The 20,131-nt window shown below is 50.2% G+C and overlaps 1 protein-coding gene across 1 annotated transcript; it reads right to left on the bottom strand.

Annotated features, from left to right (window-relative positions):
- Nucleotides 1-5,659: 5,659 nt before the first annotated feature.
- On the bottom strand, nucleotides 5,660-18,737 carry LOC134338779 (transcription cofactor vestigial-like protein 4). The gene is made up of 5 exons (XM_063034835.1): nucleotides 18,586-18,737; nucleotides 17,379-17,550; nucleotides 16,508-16,688; nucleotides 14,021-14,141; nucleotides 5,660-7,512 (listed from the first exon to the last, which is right to left on the bottom strand). The coding sequence occupies exons 1-5, from the start codon at nucleotides 18,638-18,640 to the stop codon at nucleotides 7,274-7,276; spliced, it is 768 nt and encodes a 255-aa protein (XP_062890905.1). The 5' UTR covers nucleotides 18,641-18,737; the 3' UTR covers nucleotides 5,660-7,273.
- Between the last annotated feature and the right edge of the window lie 1,394 nt (nucleotides 18,738-20,131).

Below are 20,131 nucleotides of genomic sequence, written 5' to 3'. Positions count from 1 at the left end.
ATGTCAGGTGGCATGAAATGTGTGAAGTTACCATTACCAGAGAGAAGTAATGGTCTGAAGGTAGGTAAGTCACTTGGACCAGATGGTGTACACCTCAGGGTTCTTAAAGAGGTGGCTGAAGAGATCATGGAGGCATTAGTAATGATCTTTCAAAAACTACTAGATTCTGGTCAGATTCCAGAAGACTGGAAAATTGCAAATACCACTTCACTCTTCAAGAGGGAGAGAGGCAGAAGAAAGGAAACTATAGGCCAGTTGGTCTAACCACAGTAGTTGAGAAGATGTTGGAGTTGATTATTAAAGATAAGGTCTCACACGATAAAATAGGTTGCAGACAGCATGGTTTCCTCAAGGGAAAATCTTGCCTGACAAATCTGTTGGAGAAATAACAAGTAGGATACACAAGGTAGAATTGGTTGATGCTGTGTACTTGGATTTTCAGAAGGCTTTTGACAAGATGCCATAAGAAGCTGCATATCAAGCTACAAGCCCATGGTATTACAGGAAAGATTCTGGCATGGATAAAGCATTGGTTGATTGGCAGGAGGCAAAGAGTGGGGATAAAGGGAGCCTTTTCCGATTGGCTGCTGGTGATTAGAGGTGTTCCACAGGGGTCTGTGTTGGCAAAACTTCTTTTCATGTTATATGTCAATGATTTAGATGATGGAATTGATGACTTCGTTGAAAAGTTTGGAGATGATATGAAGACAGCTGGAGGGGCAGGTAGCTTTGAAGAAGTAGAGAGGCTACAGAAAGACTTAGACAGATTAGGAAAATGGGCAAAGAAGTGGCAGATGGAATATAGTGTCCGGATGTGTATGGTCATGCACTTTAGTAGAAGAAATGAAAGGGTTGACTGTTTTCTAAATGGAGAGAAAATACAAAAAAAAAACTGAGGCACAAAGGAACTTGGGAGTTCTTGTGCAAGATTCCCTAAAGGTTAATTTGCAGGTTGAGTCTGTGGTGAGGAAGGCAAATGCAATGTTATCATTCATTTCAAGAGAACTAGAATATAAAAACAAGGATGTAATGTTGAAACTTTATAAAGCACTGGTGAGGCCTCATTTGGAGTATTGTGAGCAGGTTTGGGCCCTTTATCTTAGAAAGGATGGGCTGAAACTGGAGAGGGTTTAATGGAAGCTCATGAAAATGATTCCAGGATTGAACAACTTGTCATGTGAAGAGTATTTGATGGCTCTGGGCCTATATTCACTAGAATTCAGAAGGATGAGGGGTGACCTCATTAAAACCTATCAAATGGTGAAAGGCTTCGATAGGGTGGATGTGGAGAGGATGTTTCCTATGGAGGGGGAGTCTAAGGCCAGGGAACACAGCCTCAGAATAGAGGGACATTGTTTTGGAACGAAGATGAGGAGGAATTTCTTTGGCCAGAGAGTGGTGAATCTGGAATTCTTTCCCACAGACATCTGTGGAGGTTGCTAGATTCTTGATTGGTCAGGGCACGAAGGGATGCAGGAAGAAGGCAGGAAATTGAGGCTGAGAGGAAAATTGCATTAGCCATGATGAAATGGCAGAGTAGACTTGATGGGCTGAATGGCCTCATTCTGCTCCTATATCTTATGGTCTTATGATTGAAGATAAGTTTGAATAGGTACATGAATGGTAGCAGTAAGGAGGGCTATGGTTCCAGTGCAGGTCGATGGGAATAGGCCATTTAAATGGTTCCGCATGGACTAGATGGGCTGAAGGGCCTGTTTTTGTGCGGTACTTTTCTATGACTCGATGAAAGACCTCTTAACAGATGTTGCGCAGAGACAGTTAGGTTATTACAGCTGGGAGAGTTTTGTAGAGAAGCTGGAAAGAAGATCTATCTAGCCTCTTTCTTCCAGGGGCACATCCCTAAGTATTTGGATCGACAAGGAACTGATTAGGGATAATCAGCATGGCTTTGTGTGCAGTATATCTTGTCTAACCAATCTTCTTGAGTATTTCTTAGGAAGTTACCGGGAAAGTTGATGAAGGCAAGGCAGTGGATGTTGTCTACATGGACTTTAGCAAGGCATTTGACAAGGTCCCACCATGGGAGGCTGGTCGAGAAGGTTCAGTGGCCTGGAATTCAGGATGAGGTAGTAAATTGGATTAGACATTCACTTTGTCGGAGAAGCCAGAGAGTGATAGTAGATGGTTGCCTCTCTGAATGGAGGCCTATGACTAGAGGCATGCCGCAGGTATGGATATTGGGGTCCGTTGTCGTTGGTCATCTCTGTCAATGATCTGGATGATAATGTGGTAAACCAGATCAGCAACTTTGCGGAAGACAGCGAGATCGGGGGTGTGGCGGACAGTGAGGAAGGCTACAGCGGGATCTGGACCAGCTGGAAAAATGTCAGATGGAATTTGTTGCAGATGAGTGTGAGGTGTTGCAGTTCGGGAAGATCAACCAGGGTAGGCCTTACACAGTGAACGGTAGGGCACTGAGGAGTGTGGTAGAACAGAGGGATCTGGGAATACAGATCCATAATTCCTTGAAAGAGGCGTCACAAGTAGATACGGTCATAAAGAAACATTTTGGCAAATTGGCCTTCATAACTCTATGCATTGAGGTGGTATGTCCTGCTGAATTTGTCTAAGACATTTTGGAGAATTATGTGCAATTTTGGTCACCAACCTGATCTGGTTTAAGATGGCACTACTGAAGGCAAGCAACTGTGTACTGAGAGTTCAAGAGGCAAGGAATTTGGCTAAAAACAGCGTTAATAACACCTTTTCTGAAGTAAATGGTGGTAAACTATCGCCGTAAACTACTGAAGAGGCGAGTCGAGGCGAAGCTGACTCAGGGGTTGAGCCGTGCTGGTCCGAAGTGTAACGTGTTTGCGATGGGATTGCTGTCGGAGATGGAGTTGGAGTGATTGATTCGTCGAGGAGGAGTCTCGATGCCCGTTCATTTACCCTGGGCGCGCTCACAAAGTGCCGAGCCGATTTGGAGAGGTCGAGAACGGCTTCGGGCTGGGTGGCCAGGTCCAGGCCCAGAGCGTGTCGCGGCGCTGGGGCCCGGGTTCTAATGCAAGGAACGATCCGGCTTTTGGACAACTTAAACGCCGGTTCGGGTCGACCGGAAAGGCAGGGTGTCGGGATCAGAGGCGAGGGTCGGGCCGATTTTGCTCGCTCTCCCGCGATGTTCACTCCTCTCCCTGTGGCACTGAGGCTGTGGGACTGCTCCGGCTGCTATGCAGCGATTTGCCCTGCTATTATGACGAACTGAGGCCGAGGCTTTGGGCCTACTTTGGATGGTCCGATAATCAGACCTATGGACTCAATTTGGTTCAAAATGCTGTTGCTTGCTTCTATTGTCTATATGATTTCTGGGTTTTTTCTCTTCCTCTGTGCATTGGGGGTTGGTCTTCATCTTTAAAATTGGGTTCTTTTGGGTTTCTTGCCTTATGGCTGCCGGTAAGCAGACAAATCTCAAGGTTGTATAATTTACACACATACTTTGAATCCTTGAATCCTACCTACAGGAAAGATCTAAATAACTTGGAAAGGGTGTAGAGAAAATTCAAGGATGTTACCAGGACTTGAGGACCTGGGTTACAGGGAAAGGTCAAATAGTTGTGGACTTTATTCCCTGGAGTGTAGGAGAGTGAGAGGAGATTTGATAGAGGTCTACAAAATTATGAGGGGCATAGACAGGCTTTTCCTGCTGAGGTTGGGTGAGATTACAACTAGAGGTCACAGGTTAAGGGTGAAAGTTGAAGTGCTTAAGGGGAACATGAGGGGAAACTTCTTCACTCAGAGGCTAATGCGAGTGCCAGCACAAGTGGTGGTTTTGAGTTTGATTTCAATGTTTAAGAGAGGTACCTGGACGGGAAGGGTGGAGGGCTATGTTCTGGGTGTAGGTTGCTGGGACTAGACTGATTAATGGTTCACCATGGACTAGATGGGCCAAAGGGCCTGTTTCTGTGCTGTAGTCCTCTTTGACAATGACCCTCTAAACTCATGTACCCTGTGGTATTTATTTACTCCCCGCTCTGCTTTCCACAGGGATCGCTCCCTCCACGATTCCCATGCTCATTCTGTCTCTCCCCACTAATCTCCCTCCCGGCACTTATCCCCGCAAGCGGCCCAAGTGTTACGCCTGACACCTGCCTGTACACCTCCTCCCTCACCTCCATTCAGGGTCCCAAACAGGAGAGGCGACACTTCACCCGTGAACCTGCTGGGGCCGTCTATTGAATCTGGTGCTCCCGATGTGGCCCCCTCTACATCGGTGAGAGCCATTCTAAACTGGTGGGGGGGGGGCCTGCTTTGTCGAGTACCTCTGTACCATCTGCCACAAGCAAGACTTCCCAGTGGACAAATATTTTAATTCCGACTCTCATTTCCGTTCCCAAGTGCCGGTCCGTGACCTTCACGATGAGACCACCCTCAGGTTGGAGGAGCAACACCTTATATTCTGTCTGGGTGATCTCCAAGTTGATGGCAGGAATATCGATTTCCCCTTCAGAGATCAGATTTCCCTGCACTCCCCGCAACATTCTCCCTCTCTGACCTTGTACCTCTTCTCACCTGCCTATTACTTCACCCTGGGTCCCCTCCTCCTATGGTCCACTCTCCCCTCCTATCTGACTCCTTCCTGTCCAGCCCTTTACCTCTCCCACCCACCTGGCTTCACCAATCTAGCTATCCTCCATCCCCTCCCCTCATCTTCTCATTCTGGCATCTCTCCCCCCCCACCCCCGCCAAATTCCTTTCCGGTCCTGAAGAAGGGTCTCAGCCCGAAAAGTCGACTGTTTATTCATTTCCATAGACGCTGCCTGACCTGCTGAGTTCCTCCGGCATTTTGTGTGTGTTAATCTGGATTTCCAGCATCTGCAGAATCTCTCGTGTTTAGTATTTATTTATGCTTCTATTTGTCTTCTTTTGGACTCTGGTTGTTTGTTAGTCTTTAGTTTCCATAAATTCTATTGTATTTCTTTATTTTCCTGTGAATGCCCGCAAGAAAACAAATCTCAGGGTTGTATATGGTAACATAAATGGGTTTGAGAATGAATTTACTTTGAACTTTGAATTACTCTGGCCAAGCATCACTGCAATCCACATTGTATTCAATACAAAATGCTTTTAATTAACAATAGGACTGTTATTTGCTCTACACAGATTCCGGGAAACAGAGCTGATCGTTCAGTGGGTCCGTGGCGAGGGTTATGGGATGTTTAACGACACTGGCGCCTTCAACCCAGTCTCTGCCCAGTGACTACCTGGAGAATTGAAGAATTTCAGAGTCCTATACTTTGATAATAAATGAACTTTGGGCATTTGGGGCTCGTCTAGGAGAAGGAATACTCTGATGTCAAACCTCTGCTGCCTTGTGGCTATACCCACTCACGGGGAAGGCTTCGGGAGTAAAACCCGAAGGAAAACTCCGGAGCTGGAGTCCCTACGTTGAGTTCAACGGTGACTGGCAACTCCTGCGACGGCGCTGGTGCCAAACTGTATCGTCAGCTGCATGGAAAGGAGGGAGCCTGCTACACGGGCAACAGCTTGCCCTCCATGTCGGACTGCCCTGACTTGAGTATCACGTAGACAGCTGGGATGCAGCATCCATGGTCGACCCCAACCAATAGAGGGCTTGAGAGAAAACAGCACGGGCCACTTGGTCCTCCCTCCCACCACCCCCACCTCCCCAACCCACCTTGAGATCCGGTCACCTTCAGACGCAAGCATTGGCAGAGCGGGAGAATGTTATTCATTTACAGGATGTGGGTATCGCTAAGCCAGCATTTATAGCCCATCCCTAGTTGTCCTTGAGAAGGTGATGATGAGCTGCCTTCTTGAACCGCTGCAGTCCCTGAGCTGCAGGGACACCTGCAGTGCTGTTAGGGAGGGGATTCCATGATTTTGACCCAGCGACAATGGACGTTGATATGTTTCCAAGTCAGGATGGTGAGTGACTTGGAGGGGGATTTCCAAGTGGTGGTGTTCCTAGGTATCTCCTCTTCTCGTCCTTCTAGATGGTGGTGGTCGTGGGTCTGGAAGGTGCTGCCTTAGGAACTTTGGTGTGTTGTTGCAGTGCATCTTGAAGACCGTACACACTGTTCATCGATGGTGGAGGGAATGGATGCTTGTGGAAGGGGTACCAATCAAGTGGGCTGCCTAGTACCGGATGGTGTCGAGCTTCTTGAGTTTGATGGAGCTTCACTCATCCAGGCGAGTGGTGAGTATTCCATTACACTCCTGACCTGAGCCTTGTAGATGGTGGACAGGCTTTGGGGAGTCAGAAGGTGAGTTACTGGCCACAGGATTCCAAGCCTTTGACCTGCTCTGATAGCCACGGTGTTTATAACGCTAAACCAGTTCAGTTTCCTGTCAATGGTAACCCCCAGGATGTTGATAGTAGGGAAATCAGTGATGGTGATAGCACTGAATGTCAAGGGATGATGGTTAGAGCCTCTCTTGTTGGAGATGGTGATTGCCTGGCTCGAATGTTACTTGCTACTTATCATCCCAAGCCTGGATATTGTCCAGGTCCTGCTGCATTTGGGTCTGAACTGCTTCACTATCTGAGGAGTTACAACTGGTGCAGAACATTGTGCAGTCATCCGCTAACATCCCCACTTCTGACCTTATGACGGAAGGAAAGTCACTGATGAAGCAGCTGAAGATGGTTAGGACACTTCCCTGAGCAAGTGAGGGACGTTTTGGCCAATGTCTCTCCCCCTTCCTTCCCACCAACCACCTCTCAGCTATCTGCCCCCAGAAGCACCTCACCGTACCATTCCGTTGTACAATTCCGAGGGGAAGGAAGACGGAGGTTCTACCTGGGGAATGGGGAATGTCACAAGTCTCTAATGGAGGTGGGAGGGGAGGGTGAAGGGGGAAATCTGACTCCGGTGGGAGTGCAGTCAAAACTCAGAGGGAGTCAAAGCTCAGTCTCTCTTTCTCATCTCCATCCCACAGCCAGGGTACAGATGGTTGATGGGATGTGAGCAGCACCTGGGACTGTCTCTGTTTGTTTGGACTGTCTGTCTGTGTCTGTCTATCTCTGTCTGGCACTGTCTATGTGTCTGTCTGTCTGTACTTGTGTCTGTCAGTTTGAGTGTGCTGTTTGCATGTGTGTCTGTCTCTGTCCATCTATGTGTCTGTCAGTACCTGTGTGTGTGTGTCTGCGTCTGCCTGTCTGTGTCTGGATTATGGAATGGGGTGCGTGTCTAAATCAGGAATTCATCTGAGAGAGGCTTGCTCCAGGAATAACTCTGGGGGTAACTCCGGGGCGCTTACAGTGCGGGGGGTTTGCAGGAGCGGCAGTCCACTGCTAGGGGAGGGAGGCTGATGGCGTGTCCGCGCTGTCGGGCTGAGATCCCTCGGGGAGGGAGCTCCCCGCCGCCTGCACCTGAATCCACCGGTCCCCCAGCGCCTTGGCAAAGTGCGCGTCCACCGACTCGGAGACGGAGACGGAGCAGGAGGGCGGGACTGGCTGCTGGTAACTCGACCCGAGGCTCCTCCGGAAGTGCTCCTCCACCACGGCATCGCAGGTGACGCAGGGCGCGGCGGCTGGGGCGGGGGGAGAGAGGGAAGGGTGATGAGTTAGAGAGGGCAGGGGTGGAGGGGATGCTTCAATCATGCCCACTCCCCCCACCATGACATTTACATGCCCCTCACCATGATATCTACCCCCCCCCACTGTGACACCTACACCACCTCCCCCCGCAACACCAGCAGAACGTTTGATACTTTGACAGAGAATTCCTCAGATTTACTTCTCTTTGGAAAAAGTAGTTTCTCCGCATCTCCATCCTAAATCTATTACAACACCCCAAGGGGTTTCCAACTTTTTTTTTCCAATGACATGGACCCTTACCGTTAACTGAGGGGTCCACAGACCCGTGGCTGGGTACCCCTGATCCCCCCAGAATCTTATAGTTCTGTCTGCTAGTTATGGTCTCACCTACCAGTGGAAACAACTTTCCTACCTCTGTGTTATCTAACCCTTTCAGAGTTGTACACGTTTCTGTAAGATTCCCTCTCACTCTTCCGAATTCCACCTCGTCCTGGCCAACTCAATAAGGTCCCCTCTCACTCTTCTGAATTCCAGTGACTCTCGTCCCAATAGTGACTATAGACTCAGTCTCAATCCTTTGTAAATTATCACAAGCGTGTCTACAATAATGTGTCTGCCATTTCTCTCAGTAACCTGGGATGCATCCCATCAGGACCTGCCTCCAAGATTACTGGTTTGCCCACCGCTATCTCTTCAGTGACGAATCTATTGAGGACCTCCCCTCCAATCGTATCCATAAGATCTGTCTTTGGCACATTCAACATGTCTTCCACCGAGGAGACCAACACAAACTGGTCATTCAAAGCCTCGGCCATTTCCGCATTACCAGATATTGATAGCCGCGTCTCATTCTGCAAGGGAACTGCACTCAGTGGTCACTAAATTAGGTACACCAGCTCATTAATGCAAATATCTAATCAGCCAATCATGTGGCAGCAACTCAATGCATAAGAGCATGCAGATCAAAAATCAGAACAGGGGAAGAAATGTGATTTTGACCGTGGAATGATTGTTGGTGCCAAGCGGGGTGGTTTGAGTATCTCAGAAACTGCTGATCTTCTGGAAATTTCACATACAACAGTTTCTAGAGTTTACAGAGAATGGTACAAAGAACAAAAAACACATCCAGTGAGTGGCAGTTCTATGGGTGAAAATGTCTTGTTGATGAGAGAGGTCAGAGGAGAACGGCCAAACTGGTTCAGGCTGACAGGAAGGTAACAGTAACTCAAGTAACCACACGTTACAACAGTGGTGTGCAGAAGAGCATCTCTGAACACACAACACGGTGAGCCTTGAAGTGGATGGGATACAGCAGCAGACGACAATGCTGGGCTCCACTCCTAAAGAGGTCACCGGGTGTTTGTTCACTTTAGCTATGTTCCACTTTAATTACAAAAACTTCTGACTTTTTAATATTTTGTACTAGTTTATTTCTATAGTCTGTCTTCCCTTTCCTCACTTCTTGCTCAGTGGCTCTGTGTTGCTCTGTCCTGGGTCCCACACACAAAGACAGCACGACAGTGCCTCTACTTTCTTAGAGGTTTGTGCAGATTCAGCATGACATCTAAAACTTTGGTGAACTTCTATTGATGTGTGGCGGAGAGTATCCTGACTGGTTGCAGCATGGCCTGCTGGGAAACACCAATGCCCGAGGACAGTAAATCCTACAGAAAGTAGTGGATACGGTCCACTCCATCACGGGTGAAGTTCTCCCCATTGTGTACACCGACGTGGAACGCTGTCGCGGGAAACTAGCATCCATCATCAAGGACCCCCACCACCCAGGACATGCGCTCTTCTCACTGCTGCCATTGAAAAAGGTACAGGAGCCTCAGGACTCACACCACCAGGTTCAGGAACAGTTACTAACCCTCAACCATCAGGATCTTGAACCAGAGGGTTTAACTTCACTCAACATCACTCACCCCAATGCTCAACTCATTCCCAAAACATCTGGACTCACTTACAAGGACTCCACAGCTTAGGTTCTCAATATTTATTGCTTATTTAATTATTATTATTTTCTTTTTTCCCTCTTTTTGTACTTGCACGTTTGTTGTTTGCCCGTCTTTTATTGTGTTTCTTTGTATTTATTGTGAATGCCCACAAGAAAATGAATCAGGGTAGTATATAGTAACATACACAGTACTCTGCAAAAGTCTTGGGCACATACATTGCCTATAAAAAGTATTCACACTCCACCCCCCTGGAAATTTTCATGTTTTATTATTTTACAACATTGAATCACAGGGGATTTAATTTTACTTTTTTTGACACTGATCAGCAGAAAAGATTATTTTGTGTCAAAATTAAAATGGATCTCCACAAAGTGATCTAAAGTAATTACAAATATAAAACAGAAAATAATTCATTGCAGAAGTATTCACCCTCTTTAATATGACACACCAAATCATCACTGGTGCAGCCAATTGGTTTCCGAAGTCACATGGTTAGTTAAATGGAGATCTGTTTTTGGAGACCTGTGTGTAGTCAAGGAGTTTCAATTGATTGTCATAAAAATACACTTGTATCTGGAAGGTCCAACTGCCGGTGAGTTGGTATCCTGGTAAAAACTACACTATGAAGACAAAAGAACACTCTAAGCAACTCCTTGAAAAGGTTATTTGAAAGCAGAAGTCAGGAGATGGATACAAGAAAATTTCCAAGTCGCTGAATATCCCTTGGAGCACAGTTAAGTCAATCATCAAGAAATGTAAATCTGCCTAGAGCAGGCTGTCCTCAGAATCTGAGTGACCGTGCAAGAAGGGGACTGGTGATGGAGGCCACCAAGAGACCTGTGACAACTCTGGAGGAGTTACAAGCTTCAGTGGCTGAGATGGGAGAGACTGCGCATTCAACAACCGTTGTCCCGGTGCTCACCAGTCGCAGCTTTATGGGAGAGCAGAAAAGAGAAAGCCACTGTTGGAAAAAACTCACATGGTATCTCGGCTAGAATTTGCCAGAAGGCAAGTGTGAGCCTCTGAAGTCAGCTGGAAGAAGGTTCTATGGTCTGATGAAACCAAAACTGAGGTTTTTGGCCATCAGACTAAATGCTATGTTTGGCGTAAGCCAAACACCGCACATAATCAAAAACACACCAGCCCGACTGCAAAGCACGGTGGTGACTGTATCATGCTGTAGGGATGCTTTACTGTAGCAGGCCTGGAAGGCTTGTGAAGGTAGCGGGTAAAATGATTGCCCCAAAATACAGGGAAATCCTGGAGAAAACGATGCAGTCTGTAAGAGAACTGTGGCTTGGGAGGAGATTTGTTTTCTAGCAAGACAATGACCCCAAGCATAAAGCCAAAGCCACACAGGAATGGCTTAAAAACATTAATGTCCTGGAGTGGCCAAGTCAGAGTCCAGACCTCAATCCAATTGAGAATTTGTGGCTGGACTTGAAAAGGGTTGTTTACTCACAATCCCCATGCAACCTGATAGAGCTTGAGCAGTTTGGTAAAGAAGAATGGGGGAAAATTGCAGTGGCCAGATGTGCAAAGCTGATAGAGACCTATCCACACAGACTCAAGTCTCCCCACCCTTACTGCCACCAGACGTCTGAACAGTTCCTGGACTCATCAACACTACTTCATTTTTCTTTTGTTCGAGCAAGACTTATTTTACAATGTTATGTCCTTTTACTGTCCTGCGGCCACAAAAGAACAAATTTCATTTTATAAGTCAGTGACTTAATATAGGCTCCACAACGGGTATTCAAAACTGCCCAATGCATCGCCGGCACCAGCCTATCCGCCATCTAGGACGTGTATACAGAAAGGTGCCGGGAAAGGGCCAGTAATGTCATGAAGGATCCCACTCACCCTGCTCGTGGACTGTTTGTCCCACTCCCATCAGTGAGGAGGCTTTGTAACATCCACGCCAGGACCATAAAGCAGTTACTATCCCCAAGGAGTAAGGCTGATCAACTCCTCCACTCATTAACCATAGATATTGGAGCAGAATTAGGCCATTTGGCCCGTTGAGCCTGCTCCATCATTTCATCATAGCTGACCTATTTCCCTCTCGACCTGTCTTGTACTTTTAACCCTTCAATCCCTGATTTATCAGGAACCTATCAACCTTTGCCTCAAATACACTCAGGGACTTGGCCTCCACAGCCGCCTGTGGCAACGGATTCCACAGATTCCCCACCCTCCGGCTGAAGAAATTCCTCATCTCTGTCCTAAATGGACATCCTTCTATTCTGAGGCTGTGCTCTCAGGTTCCAGATTCCCCCACCATAGGAAACATCCTCTCCATATCCACTCTATCAAAGTCTTTCAAAATTCAATAGGTTTCAATGAGACTCCCCACCCCCCGCATTGCTCTAAATTCTATCGAGCACAGGCCCAGAGCCATCAAACTCTCCTCATTTGATAAGGCTTTCAATCCCAGAATCATCTTCATGGACCTCCCCTGAACCCTCTCCAATGTCAGCATATCCCTTCTTAGATAAGGAGCCCAAAACTGCTCACAATACTCCAAATGAGGCCTCAGTGACACCTTATAAAGCTTCAACATAAAATCCTTGTTTTTATACTCTGGTCCTCTCAAAATGAATGCTAACATTGCACTTGCCTTCCTCACCACCGACTCATCCCGCAAGTTGACCTTCAGGGAATCCTGCATAAGGGCTCCCAAGTCTCTTTGTACCTTGGATTTTTGAATTTTCGCCCCATTTAAAAAAATAGTCTCTGCTTTTATTCCTTTGACCAAAGTCCCTTCAAATCAATTTTGGCTACGTCCTCTCTCATGCCTCTAATTCCCTTTACTCCATTGTAATACTGACACATTTGACTTTAGCTTCTCCCTCTAAAATTGCAGGATGAATTCTACCGTGTTATGGATCACTGTCTCCTAAGGGTTCCTCTACCTCAAGCTCCCTAACTCACTGCTCCACAGCTTCCCACCACCACTACTTTATCATTTCAGTCACATTACGTACAGACACTCCCTCCCTCTAAAATTGCAGGATGAATTCTACCGTGTTATGGATCACTGTCTCTTAAGGGTTCCTTTACCTCAAGCTCCCTAACTCACTGCTCCACAGCTCCCCACCACCACTACTTTATCATTTCAGTCACATTACGTACAGACACTCCCTCCCTCTAAAATTGCAGGATGAATTCTATCATGTTATGGATCACTGTCTCTTAAGGGTTCCTTTACCTCAAGCTCCCTAACTCACTGCTCCACAGCTCCCCACCACCACTACTTTATCGTTTCAGTCACATTACGTACAGACACTCCCTCCCTCTAAAATTGCAGGATGAATTCTATCATGTTATGGATCACTGTCTCTTAAGGGTTCCTTTACCTCAAGCTCCCTAACTCACTGCTCCACAGCTCCCCACCACCACTACTTTATCATTTCAGTCACATTACGTACAGACACTCCCTCCCTCTAAAATTGCAGGATGAATTCTATCATGTTATGGATCACTGTCACCTAAGGGTTCCTTTACCTCAAGCTCCCTAACTCACTGCTCTACAACTCCCCACCACTACTTTATCACTTCAGTCACATTATGTACAGACACTCCTATGCCTAGTGTCACTTTATGGACGTACAATGTATACATGTATTTATATTTACTGTGCACTTTATTATTATTGGCCTCTTTATCTTATTATGCTATTTTTTGTGCTGCATCAAATCATTTTGTTCCCCTTTACACTCGTGTACAGGAAATAACATTAGACAATCTTGAATTTCAATAATAAGCCCCAGTCTGAGTCTGTATTCAAGGTTGAATCTTCTTTCTACAGAGCGCAGGGGGGACCTAAAAGAGTTTTATAAAACTGCAAGGGGTGTAGATAAAGTGGATGGTCACAGGTAGGGCAGTCTAGAATTAGGAGTTTAAGGTGAGATGGGACAGTCTGGACAGGCTGGGGCTGTTTACTCTGTGGCGAAGGAGGCTAAAGGTGACCTTATCAAGCTTTATAAAACCACCAGGGGTGTGGATAGTCACGGTCCTTTCCCCCCAGGAGTTGGGAGAATCAAGAACAAGAGGGCAAAGGTTAAAGGTGAGAAGGGAGAGATTTAAGGTGGACCTGAGGGGCAACTTTTTCACCCAGAGGGTGGTCTGTCTATGGGACGAGCTGCCGGAGGACGTGGTTGGGCAGATACACAAACAACAGTTCAAAGGCACTCGGACAAGGTTCGTAGGAGGGGAAAGGTTGAGAGCAGGGGTTCCCAGCTTGGAGTCCACAGACCCCTTGGTCAATGGTAAGGGTCCATGGTGGGAAAAGAAAAGGTTGGGAACCCTTGGTTTAGAGGTATATGGGGCAAATGGGACAAGCTCAGATGGGGATCTTGGTGAGCATAGACGAATTGGGCCAAAGGGTCTGTTTCTTTAGTGTATGATCCTATCTTATCCCTTGTTCCAACCACTGCCCACTCCACTGCACCCTCTCGCTCCCTAACACCTCCCAAGGTGTGACGACCTGTGATCCCTGCGCGCTCTGCCCAATGCCGCACCCCGAGGCCAAGGCACTTACTGTTGGTTGATGCGTCGGAGGTTTGTGAATCTCCCCTCTGCTGTGATTGGTTGAGCTCACCTTCTGCTTTCCCGCCGCGGTGCTGATTGGACGAGGCGTGGGTGATGACGGAGGGGCGGGTCTGTGGCAAGAGAGAGGGGAGGGGTTACTGACGGTCCCGCCTCAGCATTGACCCCCCTCCCCCACGGCACTCCTCTTAATCCACCTCTGGCTGTTCACAACCAAACTCCCTCAGACGTGTGTGGTGAGATTCACCCTGTGTCTGACCCCGGGAGTGTGTGATGGGACGATGTGGAGGGAATTTCACTCTGTGTCTGACCCCGGAAGTGTGCGATGGGACGTATGGAGGGAGTTTCACTCTGTGTCTGACCCCGGGAGTGTGTGATGGGACGGTGTGGAGGGAGTTTCACTCTGTGTCTGACCCCGGGAGTGTGTGATGGGACGATGTGGAGGGAATTTCACTCTGTGTCTGACCCCGGGAGTGTGTGATGGGACGGTGTGGAGGGAGTTTCACTCTGTGTCTGACCCCGGGAGAGTGTGATGGGACGGTGTGGAGGGAGTTTCACTCTGTGTCTGACCCCGGGAGAGTGTGATGGGACGGTGTGGAGGGAATTTCACTCTGTGTCTGACCCCGGGAGTGTGTGATGGGACGGTGTGGAGGAAGCTTCACTCTGTGTCTGACCCCGGGAGTGTGTGATGGGACGGTGTGGAGGGAGCTTCACTCTGTGTCTGACCCTGGGAGTGTGTGATGGGACGGTGTGGAGGGAGTTTCACTCTCTGTCTGACCCCGGGAGTGTGTGATGGGATGGTGTGGAGGGAGTTTCACTCTGTGTCTGGCCCCGTGAGAGTGTGTTGGGATGGTGTGGAGGGAGCTTCACTATATGTCTGGCCCCGTGAGAGTGTGATGGGATGGTGTGGAGGGAGTTTCACTCTGTGTCTGACCCCGGGAGTGTGTGATGGGACGGTGTGGAGGGAGTTTCACTCTGTGTCTGACCCCGGGAGAGTGTGATGGGACGGTGTGGAGGGAGTTTCACTCTGTGTCTGACCCCGGGAGTGTGTGATGGGACGGTGTGGAGGGAGTTTCACTCTGTGTCTGACCCCGGGAGTGTGTGATGGGACGGTGTGGAGGGAGTTTCACTCTCTGTCTGACCCCGGGAGTGTGTGATGGGACGGTGTGGAGGGAGTTTCACTCTGTGTCTGGCCCCGTGAGAGTGTGATGAGATGGTGTGGAGGGAGCTTCACTATATGTCTGGCCCCGTGAGAGTGTGATGGGATGGTGTGGAGGGAGTTTCACTCTGTGTCTGGCCCCGTGAGAGTGTGATGGGATGGTGTGGAGGGAGTTTCACTCTGTGTCTGACCCCGGGAGTGTGTGATGGGACGGTGTGGAGGGAGCTTCACTCTGTGTCTGACCCCGGGAGTGTGTGATGGGACGGTGAGGAGGGAGATTCACTCTGTGTCTGACCCTGGGAGTGTGTGATGGGACGGTGTGGAGGGAGTTTCACTCTCTGTCTGACCCCGGGAGTGTGTGATGGGATGGTGTGGAGGGAGTTTCACTCTGTGTCTGGCCCCGTGAGAGTGTGATGGGATGGTGTGGAGGGAGCTTCGCTATATGTCTGGCCCCGTGAGAGTCTGATGGGATGGTGTGGAGGGAGTTTCACTCTGTGTCTGGCCCTGGGAGTGTGTGATGGGACGGTGTGGAGGGAGTTTCACTCTGTGTCTGACCCCGGGAGAATGTGATGGGACGGTGTGGAGGGAATTTCACTCTGTGTCTGACCCCGGGAGTGTGTGATGGGATGGTGTGGAGGAAGCTTCACTCTGTGTCTGACCCCGGGAGTGTGTGATGGGACGGTGTGGAGGGAGTTTCACTCTCTGTCTGACCCCGGGAGTGTGTGATGGGATGGTGTGGAGGGAGTTTCACTCTGTGTCTGGCCCCGTGAGAGTGTGTTGGGATGGTGTGGAGGGAGCTTCACTATATGTCTGGCCCCGTGAGAGTGTGATGGGATGGTGTGGAGGGAGTTTCACTCTGTGTCTGACCCCGGGAGTGTGTGATGGGACGGTGTGGAGGGAGTTTCACTCTGTGTCTGACCCCGGGAGAGTGTGATGGGACGGTGTGGAGGGAGTTTCACTCTGTGTCTGACCCCGGGAGTGTGTGATGGGACGGTGTGGAGGGAGTTTCACTCTGTGTCTGACCCCGGGAGTGTGTGATGGGACGGTGTGGAGGGAGCTTCACTCTGTCTCTGACCCCGGGAGTGTGTGATGGGACGGTGTGGAGGGAGTTTCACTCTGTGTCTGACCCCGGGAGTGTGTGATGGGACGGTGTGGACGGAGCTTCACTCTGTGTCTGACCCCGGGAGTGTGTGATGGGATGGTGTGGAGGGAACTTCACTCTGTGGCCCTGGGAGTGTGTGATGGAACGGTGTGTAGGGATGACCCCTGGACTATACCCGCTTGAAGAGAATGCCCTCCCCTCTCCCACCAGCCCCGCACCTGTTGGACCGTGCTGGGACCCTGCAAGGTGACTGTCTCTCTGCTGACTCTGGGCCGCTTCTTGATCAGGGCCAGGGGCTCATCGGAGGGTGGGCTCAGCAAACGCTCGTATCCATGGCAACACCGGGCCTGTTGCACTAGGCCAAAGCCTTCCTCCAGCTTGGAGGCCTTATGCCCGTCTCTGCAGAGGAGAAGGGAGAGTGGTCGCACACAAGACTGCACAATATAGGAGCAGAATCAGGCCTTTCGGCACATCGGGGGCCACCATCCCATTCAATCATGGTTGATATTTTTCTTAGCAGCATTCTCCTGCCTTTGCCCTGTTACCCTCAACCTTGCCACCAGCCTTTCAACCGCTGCCTTAAAAACACCCAGTGACTTGTCATCGACAGCCATTGATGGTGACGGTGTCCACAGATCCACCAGCCTCTGCTGAAGAAATTTCTCATCTCCATTCTAAAGAGACGGCCCTCTATTCTCAGGCAGTTTCCTCTGGTCCTAGACTCCCCCTCTGTAGGAAACTTATTCTCCACGTCCACTTTATCTAGCCTTTTGATATTCAATAGGTTTTAATGAGCTCTTCCCTGAATTCTTTTAAACTCCAGCAAGTACATGCCTGGGTTTGTATACTCCAAATTTGCCACATTACCGTCACCCACACCCTTCCCCCATCTACAAGTCAGGAGTGTGTCGTCCACTCCCCGCTTGCCCGGGTGGAGTTAGTCCATGCACTCCACATCCGCCACATTACCTCCCCCCCCCCCCCAATCTATCGGTTAGCAGTGTGACGGGACCTTGTGCCCCTGAGTGGAGTTAGTTCATGCACACAACACCCGTCACCGCAGATCCCTCCCCGCTGCCTGCCACTCACTTCAGATCCGTCCAATGGCGACCCTCGGATCTGTGGCCTCTCCCTTCCACCGATTGGTCGATTCTGCCCGTCTCCGCCAGGTACTTGCGCTTGACTGGGCAGCTGGGCGGAGGCCCCGTCTTCTGATTGGGCCGGGGTCGGAGCGGCTCATCTGATGGGCCTCCAGAGCATCCTGGGAAATCAGATTTGGAGGTCAGAGACAGTGAGGGGTGTAGGGGAGGGAGGGTGTCACGGAGATGGGGGGAGCTGTAGGGGGAGAGGGTTCACGGGGTGGGGCATGGGGGGAATCACAAAATCTCTTATGCACTCATTTTTTCTGTTTGTGTCACACATACTCTCTCTCTGACACATACACAATTCCTCTTACTCTCTCGCACTGTCATATACACACACTGAATCCCCCTCCTCTCCCTGTGAAACACCCTATGATCTCCATCTGTGGAGTTGAACCCACACCCCCAACTCTTCCTCTCCGTCTCTCTCTCTCTCTCTCTGTGAAACACCCTTTGATCCACAGGCACATCTCCTTTACCCCTTTCCTCTCTGCTAGCCCTCCCTTACACATTAGTGCGCACACACACACACACACTCACTCATTCTCAAACCCACTGCACTCTCTCGAGTGTTCTTATCAACTGCTAACCTGGCTCTGGGGCCAACTCTGGGAAGGGACCTCTCTTTCGCCCTAACACGTGTCCCACTGAACCTCCCACCCCCCCGTCTCTCTCTTCGCCTCTCCCTCTCCTGTTTTCACCAGCCTCCCTCCTTCCTTTTCCACTCCCTTACTTGGCATTTCTCTCCATCCATTCCTCTCCCTAACTCGCTCCACCTCTCTCCCCCTCGGTCTCTCTTCCTCCCCTTCTCTCTATTCCCTTCCCTCTCCCTCCCCTTCTCCCGATTCCTCTCCCACTCTCTGCCTCCACCTCTCTCTTCCCACTCTGCCTCCCTCCATCTCTCTCATTCACTTCCTCCTCCCTCTCTACACTCTTTCCGCCTCTTCTTATTCTCCTCCCTCCTGTCCCACTCCCTCCCTCCACTTCTCTCTCCTCCCCTTCCCTCCCACCACCTCTCTCTCCCTCTATCCTTCTCTTCCAACTCTCTCCTGCCCTCCACCCTCTCTCCCTATCCTTCTTTTCCACCCTCCACCCTCTCTCCCTCTATCCTCCTCCTCCCTCCCTCCCGTACACCAGCGCTCCCCTTTCCTTACCCTGTAGCACGTAAACCCTGAACCCGTTCAGTTCCTGATACTTCGTGACGGACATTTCTTCCCTCCACCCCCAATGTTCTCCGTCTGGGGGTGAGGTGGAGGGGTAAGGTTGACTGCCCTCTCCTGCCTGGCCCGGGAGGGAGGGAGGGAGGGGCGCTGACAGCCTCGGGAGCGGGCGGGCGGGCGGACGCTCTCCCTTCCCTCCGTCGGGATCTGTTACCTGGAAGCGAGGAACACGGGAGGCGACTCCCTCCCGCTGCCCCTCCCTCTCATCCTCACTGCGCCGGAGTTAACCCTTCCCCTCCCGGCTCCCACACCCACTCCCGCCCGACCCCAGGCCCATCGGTCCTCCAAATCTGTGCTGGCCCACTCGGCCTTAACGTTTTACCTCACCCACACACTCTCGGGGGAGGCCAATTAACCCAGCAGCACCACACCACGCGTTCACTGGGATAGGGGAGGGAACCAGGGCGACTGAGGGAAACTCATGGAGTCACAAGGAGAAGATGCAGACTCCGCGCAAACACACACACACACTCTCTCAGAAAGCGGACATGCACGCACACGCACACAAACACACCCATACTGACACACACGCACACAAACGCACCCATACTGACACACACGCACACACGCACGCAAATGCATAGACAAGGGGAGAGGTGGAGAGAGAGAAGACAGAGGTGGTGAGAGGGAAAGAGGGAAGGGAGAGGTGGAGGGAAGGGAGAGGTGGAGAGAGCCAGTGCTGGAGGGGAGAGGTGGAGACAGTGAAGGAGGGGAAAGTTAGAGAGAGGGTGCAAAGGAGAGGAGGGGTGTAAGGTGTGCTTGTAGACCTGACCACCTCTCCACCCCCTCACCATCCTCAGGCATCTGAAGCACTTTGCAACCGGGGCTGAGGAGGACACAGTAGGAGGCGACAGGACTCAACAGCCCCTGAGGCCAAGCCTGACAATATCCTCTCTTCTCCCCTCCCTCCCTACCTCGTCACTGTGGGTGGCAGGTCCTGACCTGCCCCTCAAACTCTTTAACCCCATCCGCACGGAAACTGCCTCAGATCCAGGGTGTCCTGGGTTAAGAATAGTGACAGGGAAGGGGGAGTGGGGAAGAGGGATGGGGAGAGAGGGGAGAAGGAATGATTGGGAGTGACTGAGAGGCAAACTGCGTAAGAGAGTCAGGGAAAGAATGGTTTGCGGAGGGAACCCTGTAGGGAGGGAGAGAATGATTGTTTTGCCCACTATCTCCCTAGCCTGCCCTCTCTCTCTCTGACTCCCTACTTCCCTATCCCTCTCACATGCCTTCCCATTTCCTTCCATAATCTTCCTCACTCCTCTGTTCCTCCCTCTGCCCAAACACCTTCTCTCCACTCCTTCACTCCTCATGCACTGCATCTCCCTCTTCGATTCCTCCCTTCACTCTTTCCTTTCCCTTCCTTCCCTCAGTCTCTCTCACTCTATCCACTTCCACCTCCCTTCTTGCCCTCTCTCGTACTCTTTTCCCCTTCCCTCTTCATCCCTATCCCCTCTCCTCTCTCTTTTCCCCCTCTTCA

This window comes from Mobula hypostoma, chromosome 28 (genome assembly GCF_963921235.1).
Source record: "Mobula hypostoma chromosome 28, sMobHyp1.1, whole genome shotgun sequence".
In the NCBI taxonomy this organism is placed as follows: Eukaryota; Metazoa; Chordata; class Chondrichthyes; order Myliobatiformes; family Myliobatidae; genus Mobula; species Mobula hypostoma.
Note: the sequence above shows the minus strand (reverse complement) of the source record. Positions and strands in the feature narration are given on the sequence as shown.